The sequence below is a fragment of the Phacochoerus africanus genome, chromosome 5 (assembly GCF_016906955.1).
Source record: "Phacochoerus africanus isolate WHEZ1 chromosome 5, ROS_Pafr_v1, whole genome shotgun sequence".
Taxonomy (NCBI): domain Eukaryota; kingdom Metazoa; phylum Chordata; class Mammalia; order Artiodactyla; family Suidae; genus Phacochoerus; species Phacochoerus africanus.
This window is the reverse complement of record NC_062548.1, coordinates 82,396,166-82,408,560: the sequence shown is the minus strand read 5'-3', so window position 1 is coordinate 82,408,560 and position 12,395 is coordinate 82,396,166. Positions and strand designations below refer to the sequence as shown.

At 37.1% G+C, this 12,395-nt stretch overlaps 1 protein-coding gene across 4 annotated transcripts in view; it reads left to right on the top strand.

Moving 5' to 3' along the window:
* Positions 1 to 12,395, top strand: part of UGP2 (UDP-glucose pyrophosphorylase 2) — a 55,370-nt gene that overhangs the window by 13,459 nt on the left and 29,516 nt on the right. For all 4 annotated transcript variants that reach the window (XM_047781950.1, XM_047781947.1, XM_047781948.1 and 1 more), the window contains exons 2-3: positions 3,226 to 3,353; positions 4,191 to 4,298. In XM_047781950.1, coding sequence (XP_047637906.1) covers positions 3,240 to 3,353; positions 4,191 to 4,298 — 222 coding nt within the window. In that variant the 5' untranslated portion in view covers positions 3,226 to 3,239. The remainder of the gene's footprint in view (positions 1 to 3,225; positions 3,354 to 4,190; positions 4,299 to 12,395) is intronic.

The following is a 12,395-nucleotide window of genomic DNA, read 5'->3' as shown; positions in this document are numbered from 1 at the left end:
AGGTTAGTAACATGGGTTCTTTGCTTTTTGACCTTAAACCATGTACATTAATAGGCTGTTCTTCTGCAATCTATAAAGTTTGGTAAGGTTTTTTTTTGAACTGTTTGAATGTCTTAAACAACCACTATAGTTTTTTTTGTTTGGCTTTTTTTTTTTGGCCATGCCTGTGGCAACGTAGAAGTTCCCAGGCCAGGGATTGAACCCATGCCACAGAAGCAGCCTGGGCTGCTGCAATGACAAAGTTGAATCCTTAACCTGCTGCACCACAAAATAATTCCTACTATGGTTATTTTTAAACTTTGTAGTTAACATTTAAGGGTTTTTGTTTTGTTTTGTTGTTTTGGGTTTTTGGGTTGTTTTTTGTTTGTTTGTTTTTCAGTGCTGCACCTGCAGCATATGGAAGTTCCCAGGCTAAGTCAAATCAGAGCTGCAGCTGCTGGCCTACACCACATCCAGAGCAACATGGGATCCAAGCCACTTCTGCTACCTACACCACAGGATCCCTGACCCACTGAGCCAGGTCGGGGATTGAACCCACAACCTCATAGATACTAGTTGGATTTGTTTCTGCTGTGCCACAATGGGAACTCCTGTAGTTACATTTAGTTTTATCTTTCTTTTGGCATTTCCCCAGAGTATAAGTAAGTTAAATGTTTCCATGACTATTGTGTAGGAATGTTATTGTGCATGCTGGCCTTCAGGATCTCACTTCAACAACAAAGCAGCATATCTTGTAGATGTTTTTGAGTCTTAACAAAATACTTATTTTAAAGATCATTGTATAGTTGCTTACTGATCTATTTTAATCAATCTATGACAGAGAATCACATGATTCATGTGTTCTTTAGAGGTTTTATATGTAGTAGATTCTTCTTCCAAATTATTCCCTAAACATTAATATGGGAGTTGGTGTCAAGCTTTGGGGTAGAGAGATTCTAGGTATACATGGGGCAGCAGGATGGGACTTAACCTGTGACAAATTTTAAATTGCAACTAAGTCAGTTGAGGGATGGCATGTATGGTTGATGTCACATTAACTCTAGTTTAAAATGTTCTTCAGGAGTTTTTTAAATTACCTATAACAGTTATGCCAACGTACTCATCCAGTATCTTCCTTCTTTGCAGATTATAATCAAATTTCTACTTACTGGTTGCAACATATCTTTAGGTTGTTTATGAAACATACACATTTGTGTTTCGTTCAGTGTTTCTTAGTCTACAGAAAAGTTATTTATGAACCATAGTTTGGGTCATTTTAGTAGTTTTACTGGAGTCTATAAACTTAGCCTTTAAAATGAACACAGAAAACACTATTTTAGGATTAGATTGTTGCTTTCACCAAATTCCCTTGTTTGTTTTTTTTTTTTCTCTTGGATTTTAATATGATAGAAACTGTGCATAAATTTTTTTTGAAGAGTTATGTGAAATAGCTCATTTGTTAACATTTTTAGATATTTTGGAGAGGCCGTCTACATTAAATAAATTGCCTTGGGAGTTATATATTTATTAATTTTTAATAGTAATTTACTAATTTCTGCTCAAAAATATCTTAAAAAATATTGGTTATGTTACTTTACATTCTGTCTATATGTTTCCATCTTACCAGATAACACATGAACGAATTTATAGTATTTTTAGCTATGCTGAAATATGATTTTGCTAAATTAGTCAACATTTGTAGAACTAATTAGCTATCAAGTTAAATGTATTTTTGAAGCTTATGTTCAAACATTTATAAAATAAGATTGAATTAGGTATTGAGGATAAAGGGGAGGTGTACAAAATTTGACTGGTCATTATTTTATGAGATGTAGATGGGGAGTTCCCGTTGTGGCACAGTGAAAACAAATCCGACTAGTAATCATGAGGTTGCGGGTTTCATCCCTGGCCTCACTCAGTGGGTTAAGGATCTGGCATTGCCATGAGCTGTGGTGTAGGTTGCAGATGCGGCTCAGATCCTGTGTGGCTGTGGCTGGCAGCTGTAGCTCTGATTGGACCCTTAGCCTGAGAACCTCCATATGCCACAGGTGTGGCCCTAAAAAGCAAAAACAAACAAACAAAAAAACCCCAAAAAAGTAGATGGGATAATTTCTGTCTAGATAATAAAGTATATAAAACTATTTGTGTTGACGTTTTTCTTCTAAGGTACTTGGGCCTGGGTTGTTTTCTTTTTCTGTACTTTGTTTTTGTTTATTTTCATCCAACAGACATTTCTGTCACCTTTAGTGAGATCCATCTATTACAGAGGTGCCCAGCTATGCCCAAAGTCCTGATAGTCTTTCCAACACAGATATGCATTGAAAAATTTTGGCTGAAATTGAAGACCAGAAGCAGGGAGGTAGCCCTGTGCCCTTCTCCTTTTAGAATAAAAATTTCGATGCCAGGGAAGTAGGGGTACTTTGGATTTGCCAGTTATCTCTCAATGGGTTCTTTTTTAGTGAGGAATATGAACTGGAGTGGCTTTCCTTCGAAAGTGGAAGGAGGAGTTACTACTGTGGCTTAGTGGGTTAAGAACCTGCCATAGTGATCATGAGGATGCAAAGCCTCACTCAGTGGGTTAAGGGTCCGGCATTGTCACAAGCTGCAGCTTGGATCTGGTGTTGCTATGGCTGTGGTGTAGGCCAGCAGCTATATTACTGATTCGACCTCTAGCCTGGGAACTTCCATATGCCATAGGTGCAGCTATAAAAAAGAAAAAATTAAAAAAAATTTTTTTGAATAAAATGGAAAGGATTGTTTAAATTTTCATCTGGCCTGGAGAAAGGAGTCATCATTTGCTTCAGTTGCCAAACTCCTTCAGTTCTCTTATGAGGCAGCAATTCCTTAAGGACGTGTTCCATAAAATATGCCCTTAGGAACATTATTTCATTTGTTCTCATTTTTCTCCAGATTTGATGGCTAGGAGGGAAACAGTAGAGATGAAACTCTGTGCTCAAATGAAGATTAAATTAATCCTTTTGCTTCCACCTGCCTCAACTCTCCAAAATTGTTTAGTATTTTAGATACACTAGTAAAGCATATAGAAGTAACAGTCAAATTTGAGCCCTTAGGATTTTCTAATCCTAACTAGTTGACAGCAATGCTGAAATTCTCTTGGAGGTTGATGGGACCAGAGGATTAAGACCTTTTCATTTGTTGGCACACTGCAAGTAAATCACTTGTGGTTTACCAGCTGTGAATGGCTGTCCAAGTTTTCAGTTTGTGGTTTTATATTTTTATTTTAAGATCTCAGCAAAGCAATGTCTCAAGATGGCGCTTCTCAGTTCCAAGAAGTCATTCGGCAGGAGCTAGAATTATCTGTGAAGAAGGAACTAGAAAAGATACTCACCACGGCACCATCACACGAGTTTGAGGTAAGAACCCCACATTGTTTTTTACTTTTTTCTTTTTTGCTTTGATCTGTCTACATATTAAGTTGCTAATGGTGCTACTACTCATCCACTTCTAAATAAGCATAACATGTAATGATATATTTTAGAAATTATGATTGCTTAATAATTATTTTCAACATTTGCCCATTATAAAACCATTGTCTTTATTTTTTAAATTCTAGGAAGTTTCTAAAGTCTAAAAGAATCAGAATAAAATTACAATTTATTCTGTGTTTTGATATTAGGTGGAGAAATGGATACCAATGTTCAGTTAAAATTGTGAGAAGTTAATTTATCAACTGCATGCCTTTTCCACAGAGCCAGTTCCAACAGAACTGTGCTACTCTGACAGCTTTGATAGAGGTTTCCCTGAATAGGCAGATGTTTACTTACCCACTTACAAATCAGTGGATTATCCTTTTCATTTTCAGATTTCAATTTGTACATAATGTTTTGAGGTTAGCTGGGGTTTTTTTTGCTTTTTTCTTTTTTGTGAAAATTAATTTTCACTTACAAGAAGTAGAGGAGTTTATTGGCGAGTAAATGTGGAGAACCAGTTGGAATTCCCATGAAACAAATTATGTTGAGATTTCATGTTACTGGTAGGAGATGAGGAGATTGCTTACATTCCTTTAAGTGTGGTTACTATTAGCTTTTTTTCCTCTTTAGTTTTAATTTGGGTTGTAAAAAAAGTCTGCTCTACTTTATGTTCTAAAAGTATAAGAGTTTCACTGAAACTTATTTTAAATGTGCAGTATGTCTGTTTTTATTAAATATTAAGCATTCTGCTAGTCCTAACAATGATGTCTATTCTCATAGCACACTAAAAAAGACCTTGATGGATTTCGGAAGCTATTTCATAGATTCTTGCAAGAAAAGGGACCTTCTGTGGACTGGGGAAAAATCCAGAGACCTCCAGAAGATTCGGTAAGTTTTGGATAAAATGTAGGAAAATTTAAGGTAATTTTGGGCACTGGTTTAACTTTGGGGTTACTATCATAACCTATGTAAGATACCCATAGGAGCCATCACTTTACAGAGTGAATGCACAGATAGTCTTCTACTGCTTTCCCTTCTGTTAGACTCATCTATCCAGTCCTGCAGAGGACTTAATGAACATCTCATCTTATAACTTAACATCTTGAATATGAGGCACTTATTTTGCTCAAACACATGGTAAGAGCTTCATTATGTTCTTTTCTTCCTTCTATCTCCAGACCATCTGATTTCTCATTGCCTGTAAGGTCATATACAGACTTAAAGCTCACCCCACGCATTCAACCCATCTTTCTAGCTGTACCTCTCTTGCCTGTCTTACTTGAACCAACCCAGCGTTCCCATCACACAGAAAGTATTTCCCTGCTTCTAGACTTCTGTATATGTTGTTCCCTTGGAATGCTTTGGTGGCTTCACCTATCAAAATCCTGCTCATTCTTTGAGGCTCAGGCCAAATGTCTCTACTTCTGTCATCAGCCTCTAGCAGAAAGTGGCACTAAAGAGGTGTTGTGCAGTAGTAGCAGAAGTTCAAATCCTAGCTCTGCAACTTTTGAGCTTTGTGTAAAATGAGAATAATACCAAGTGCTTTTTGTACTTGACAGAGTTGTTAGACTATTAAGAAACACAGGGAAACCGAGTTCCCACTGTGGCACAGCAGAAACCAATCCGACAAGCATCCATTAGGATGTGGATTAGATTCCTGTACTCGCTCAGTGGGTCTGGGATCTGGCATTGCTGTGAGCTGTGGTGTAGGTCGCAGATGTAACTCGAATCTGGAGTGGCTGTGGCTGTGGGGTAGGACGGCAGCTGCAGCTCTGATTTGACCCTTAGCCTGGGAACTTCCATATGCCGTGAATGTGGCTCTAAAAAAAGGAAAAAGAAAAGAAGAAACAGGGGAACATGTTAAACCCTGAAACATTTTGCAGATGTTTGTGGTTATTTCTATCATGTTATGTGGTACTTCTCTGGCCTAGCAGTACTTGTTTGTATGCATGTGCTGGCTTCATACATATGTTGTCATTGAGGCCAGGAGACCCTGTGTCCCAGGTTGAGTGATTGATCTAAATGAAGTGACAGGTTCAGGGACAGGTTTTGTTAACACAGTGACCTTTCTTTCCTGTTAGCAGTTTTGACCTCTGCTGCTTACAGCACTTTTCACTGCAGGTAGAAAAGACCTGATAGAATGGAATAATTGTACATAGATAATTTATCTCTTATGTATCTGTAATCTTAGATAATCTAATGATTTAAAAATGGGGGTGTTTTGAGTAGGAAGTACTGCCTGAAGGCTATAACACTGCTTGTGTTTGTGAAGTTTTATCGGGACACAAACAATATGATTCATTTGTGTATCATCTCTGGTGGCTTAAGTCTCTCATATTTCTTCCTAATGAGAAAGTCTTAAATATAGTTCCTGGTGAGGAGTGTTTTTTTTCCCATATGTGAAAAATGTCTTTCAGTTATTAAACTTTTAAAAATTATAAATTACAGTAGCTCATGGTAAAAAAGAAAATAACAAGCAAAATTAAAAAAAAATCCCACTTAGGCATTCAGAAGGAGTCTCTTATTTTTTATGTTGAAGTTAAAATTCTTCTTGTCTGTAGTGCTTGCCAGTTACAGTACAATGTGCATTAATTTTTCTCTGGGGTCTTCTGTTTTAGTCTTTGATTTCTTTGACCCTCATGATGTATTTTGATTTATTTTTCTGCTTTTAGGTTGTAGAATAAATAGTATTCTCTCCTGAAAAATTAGTAAGAACAATCTTCTGGATAGGTATATAGTTTAAAAAAAGAACTAGTTATAAATTCAGTTATATTGAAAAAAAGAATGTTTGGGGGCAGTCCTAAAATTACAATAAAAAATTTAGGCATTATGTATTTTCCTACCTTAAATACTTAATATTTTTGCTAGGAGTTTATTCCTGGTTGAAATAGCCTCACTTTTCTAATTTATGACAGACCTGGGTATAAAGGTGTAGCTGTCTTCTTAATTCTTGTTGATCTGGGAATTTTTTTTCTCCTATAAAAATGTCCTTTTGATGATAGAGCCTCCCTTGAAGGAAGACACAAGATTTGTTGCTTTCAGTATATTTTTAGATTCAATATTCTCCTTTGTCAGTGGAGGAATCCGCCTTTATGTATTTTGAGAGAAGATTATGATATATAAAATAGAATGTCTTGGAGTGGGGGTTGGCGGGTAGGGAAGGAAGTGAGCAGAGGGATCAGAACTACCTAGGAATTTTTCTTGTTCAACACAGCCATTCCAACAAGGTCCTGACAAATCTTTTTGGAAGACCGTGCCCCTGTAGTGAGCTGTAGTCACTGATAGGAATGCTGAATTGATATAGAAAAAAAAAAAGAGAATAGAAATAGAAGATAGAATTCTGGATGTAGTATGATTTTATGAAGTCTTTTCTTCTTTTTATAAAAATATGTTTCCATTAAAATATATCTCTATTTTAAAACCTAGGTGTTGAGCATTTTCTAAAAAATATGCTTATTATAAGCCCAGGTGCCCTTAATGTTAAGGGTTATGAAATGCAGAGTCAAAAAAAATAAGTTTTCTCTCTTAACTATGTCATAAGCTTCTTGAGAACAAAAAAATGTATCTTATATACTCTGTATGTTAACTATTAGCTTTTGCACATGGTGCTGAGAATACAAATTACAGGTTAATATTCATTCTTTCTTACACTCCCCTGGCTCCCTCCCTCTTCTCCTTCCCCCGCCTTCCCTACAGGTCATAAAGATTATATAGAGATCAATTTTTCTTTCAAAACATAACTTTCTTTAGTGAAAGTAAGTTTTTATTTTTTAAAGGAAAGTGATACTTTGTCTTCTTAACCAAAAAAGAAATTATTGTGGGAGAATAGCCATTTAGAGTGACTTTCTCATTTCAGCCTTGGATCAGAGTGTACATAAAATTGTCATAACAGAGAATCTCTATTTTTGTGTAGGAGTTGGCTACCTCGTTTTATAAATAAAGTTTTATCAGAACACAATCACACTTACTCATTTACATATTGTCTGTAGCTGTTGCACTGCCATAATGCTGAAATGGCAGAGTTGAATAGTTGTGAGCAAGACCACACAGTCTAAAAAAGCCACACTATTTACTTTTTTTTCCAACAAACTTTTGAAAGAAGTTTTGTTGACCTCATTTTAGTGTATTTATTTTCAGAAGATCTTCAGTAGTTTTCTTTACTTCTTTGTTCCCCAGAAAACTGACCTCAGATGCCTTTTTCAATTCAGATGATTACATTTTAGGTAAAACAATTTTTTTAAATAAATTCTAGATTGGAGGATATACTTACAGATGGACATTGAAATTTTATGTTAAATTGTATTTATTCTTGCCTACTATGTTGAATACTTCATTTTAGCTTTGTCAGTGAGCACATATAAATATTTTTAATTGAGGTATAATGACATACAGTATATTAGTTTCAGATGTACAATATAGTGATTTAACATTTGTATGCATTGCTAAACGATCACCATTATAAGTCTAGTTACCATTTGTCACCATACAGAGTTAATACAATGTTATTAACTAGTTATATTCCCCATGTTTTACTTTATAGCCCAATGACTTACTTATTTTATAACTGGAAGTTTGTATTTCTTGATTCCCATCACCGATTTTGCTCCCTCCTTCCCTTTGGCAGGCACCAAAATCTGTTCTCTGACAATGTTTTTTGAAAAGTCTGTTGAGTCCATAATTTATTGAATTATGGCCAAGAAGAAGAATGAAATTTATGGAGTTATGCTATGGATAATGCTCTGCCCCCAGTTGTGAGTGTTAACTAAGTGAATGCTATAAATCAAGATTATATTTTGTTTGTTAGTTAGTTTGTTTGTTTTAGGGGCACACCTATGGCATATGGAAGTTCCCAGGCTAGGGGTTGAATCAGAACTGCAGCCACTGGCCTACACCACAGCCACAGCAACACCAAATCTGAGCCACGTCTTCAATCTACACCTCAGCTCTCAGCAAAGCTGGATCCTTTAACCCACTGAGGAAGGCCAGGGATTGAACCCGCTTCCTCACGGATACTAGTCAGGTTCATTACTGCTGAGCCACAATGGGAGCGTCTATCTTTTTTTTTTTTTTTAAGATTTTTTTTTTTTTGTCTTTTTGCTATTTCTTGGGCTGCTCCCTAGGGGTCAAATCAGAGCTGTGGCCACCGACCTACGCCAGAGCCACAGCAACCACAGCAACGCGGGATCCGAGCCACGTCTGCAACCTACACCACAGCTCACGGCAACGCTGGATCATTAACCCACTGAGCAAGGGCAGGGATCGAACCTGCAAGCTCATGGTTCCTAGTCGGATTCGTTAACCACTGCGCCACGACAGGAACTCCTTTTTTAAAGATTTTTTTTTGGCCATGCCCAGGGCATGTGGTAATTACCCAGAAGGCCAGAGCTTGAACCTGCCATGGCAGCGACCCAAGCCACTGCAGTGACAGTGTTCGATCCTTAAGCTGCTGTGCCACAAGAGAACTCCAAGATTATCTTGATATTTAGCTGCTTAAACAAAAAAAATTTTGTTTTTCTTTTTAGGGCTGCACTTGTGGCATTTGGAAGTTCCCAGGCTAGGGGTCGAGTCAGAGCTGCATCTGGGGCCTACACCACAGCCACAGCAACGCCAGATCCAACCTGCATCTGTGATCTGTGCTGCAGCTTGTGGCAACATTGGACCCTTAACCCACTGGGTGAGGCCAGGGATTAAACCTGCATCTCATGGATACTAGTCAGGTTCTTAACCCTCTGAGCCACAATGGGAACTGCAATAAGAGAAAATTTTTTTTAAATGTAGTATTGTTTTAGACTAGCAAGGAGGGACCAGTCAACATGTACAGCTTCATTTGACCATTTCATTGCTTTTTAGGAGTGTCTTGTTCTTGGTCAAGCTTTTGCTTGAGCTTATGTGAAAGAGTTGGGAAATAGATAAAAGACATGAAAAGATTCACAGCCTACTCAAGTTACTGGGACTGTGTGATTCTTTTGAATCCTAACTTAAAACCTATTATCACTTGGCTGGCCTTGACCTCTGGTGATAATAAAGTACATTATCATTTATGTGAAAAATATTCTCTAATGAAGGCTTTTTCATTTAGATAGGAACACAAAGTCCCTTGTTGATTTATAGTTGTTACTGTTCTTGTTTTAAAGTCCTAAAAAGGGTGAGGGTGTATTTGTGAATGGGGAGGAGTTCTATAAAGTCAACTCTTTGTTTGATTGAGGCAGAGAACTGGTGTGAAGAATATCATATCCATGTGGTATTTAGCTTCAACAGATTTTTTTGTTTGTTTTGCTCCACAAAATAACTGAGAGCTTTTCTTAGCCTTATCAGTACAAAAACATTAAAATGTATCTGTTTAAATGATAAGGCATTCTGAGAAAGTTATAGTGTATGTATGCAGAGTAAAAATACATAGGTTTTTAAATTTGGGTTTTTTTTGTTTTGGAAGGTGAATTATAATATACTGTGCAATTAAAGTTTGCACATCTCTTTTTGAAAGACTTACTGGAGGCAGTTTGGCCAAGGAGCTGCATTGACATGACACAGGATGGTTTGCTTTGAGCAAGGTGAAGATTTCCCAACTGTAGTCAGCAGCTAATGGAAAAGCCATTAGAGAACTTGTTTGTGTGTGTGTGTAAAGATAATGTGAGATTCTGAATGTAAAAGTATTCCACAAAAAGGAAATAGGCAGTAGTATTTAAGGAGATGGTCCTGGGGACATGGGTGGATACTAAGGAATCTCATCTTTTCTTTGACATAAAATTTAAAAATGGTAATATATAGAATTACTAATCTAAGCAAATATACTAATACTAATTTAGCAAATATTGCCAGAACTCTTAATTTTCTTACTTTCAATTCCATAATGAATTGAACAGTCTTTAATTTCTCCCAGGATTACCTTCCTTCACATGCTTTTATATATAGGAAACACTTCAGAAAGGGGATGTGACTAAGGAGGCTGACCATGGGCCTGTGAGTCTTATTTCTGTTCTGGTTACTTATTTATTATTTCAGATTTAGACATAGTAATGGTAAATATTTGACCACTTTAATGTCAATTCCATTATTGACTTTGACAGACTCCAGGTAATAGTGTTGGACTAACCACTGCCCCTGTATCTAGAGTTGGGGACAGTCCAGTCCTACAGAATCAAGCTCCTTGGGGAAATCATAGTATGGGTATAGACAGTAGTACCACTCTTTTGAATGTTACCATTCCCCTCTCCTCCATCCCCACCATACAGAGAGTCTTTTTGGAGCTTGGCTCATGTGTTGCAAGACCTAAAACAGATCATTTTAGTATTCTACTCTCCAAGTGTATCTTTTACATAGACGTTTTGTCTTATAATCGGATGAGAAAAATCCATCTATGAGGTTCTCCTATCCCACATCTTCGTCTTTGGTACAGATGAACCAAAGATAATCTTTATTTAATATAGGAAAGCCCTGAACCTGCAAGATTGATAATGGGAGAAATTTTTATTTAAAAAAAAAAAAAAAAAAGAGCAGCCCAGGCCTACCTCTAATCATTTCTGCCCTATAATTCCTTGAAGATTTTTTTACCAATTCCTTTTCTTTATTCCAGATCAGATGTGGGCAGCTGACTCTGTGTTTTTCCCATTATATAGACAAGGTCAGGCTGGGATAAGTTTACACCAGGCATCTCAATCCAGGAAGTCTCTGCAGGGATTGTAGGCCCTAGAGAGATTTCTTGAATTTACAGGTAAAACTGTGTATACATTTTCTCAGGGTATACTGTGTATGCATTTTCTCAGGATAAATTCTCTGGCTTATATCAGAATCTCAAAAGGGTTTGTGACCTGTAGAGGTTAAGTACTGTTTTAGAATTTCATCCAGGAAACATTTGTTAGGTTGGCGTATGAACTGGATGCTGGGGCTACAAAAATAAAAGTCTTGGTCCTTCTTCAACACTTTGGCCTTGAGTGTGTACAAGAAATGGGTCCAGAAACGGCCATTTATGGAGCAGTGTGAGAAGCAGTTCATGGGATGCTGTGGAAGCCTCTAACTGGCCTGGGGGATCAGGAACATCTTCCTGGCATTAAGGTAGACTCCTGGGGTAACCTTGTGAGTCAGGGCTTCTCTGAGGATGGAAGGGAAATCAAAGAGAAAAGGATTCTAGAAATAGGCTTATGGCAGATAGCGTATCTTGTTGTGGAGCGTATGGTGGATGTTTCTGCTTCTCCAGAAGAAAGGCCCTGAGAAGAGCCAGATCCTGAGTCTCTCTACAGCACCTGTTCACTGGCCAAGAACCTCAGCCACTGGGTTTACACTAGAGAGATGTCAGAAACTACAGTTTCCATTTAGGAGATTCACTAATGATTGAAGATGGGAATAGAATCATGCTTCATTGTGTATCTCAAACAGTTTGTTTATATTTTTCAACATTGTAAAACATTAATCCAAATAGTTAAAGATGCTTATTCTTAAAAGCAAAAATTAATAAATGGGACCTAATTAAACTTAAAGCTTTTGCATAGCAAGGGAAATCATAAAACAAAGAGACAGCCTAAAGAATGGGAGAAAATACTTGCAAACAATGGGGCCAACAAGGGATTAATTTCCAAAATGTGCAAACAGCGCATATAGCTCAAAATAATAATTAAAAAAACAACCTAATCAAAATATAGGAAGAAGACCTAAGTAGACATTTATCCAAGGAAGACATACAGATGACTAACAGGCACGTGAAATGATGCTCAGCATTGCCAATTGTTAGAGAAATGCAAATCAAAACTAAATTGAGGTATCGCCTCACACTGGTCAGAATGGCTATCAAAAAGTAGAACAATAATAAATGCTGGAGTGGATATGAAGAAAGGGAACCTTCCTACACTGTTGGTGGCACTGTAAATTGAGACAGCCACCATGGAGAACAGTGTGGAGGTTTCTCAAAAAACAAAATATAGAACTACCATATGATCCAGCAATCCCATTCCTGGGCATGTACCTAGATAAAACCTTAATTCAAAAAAATAC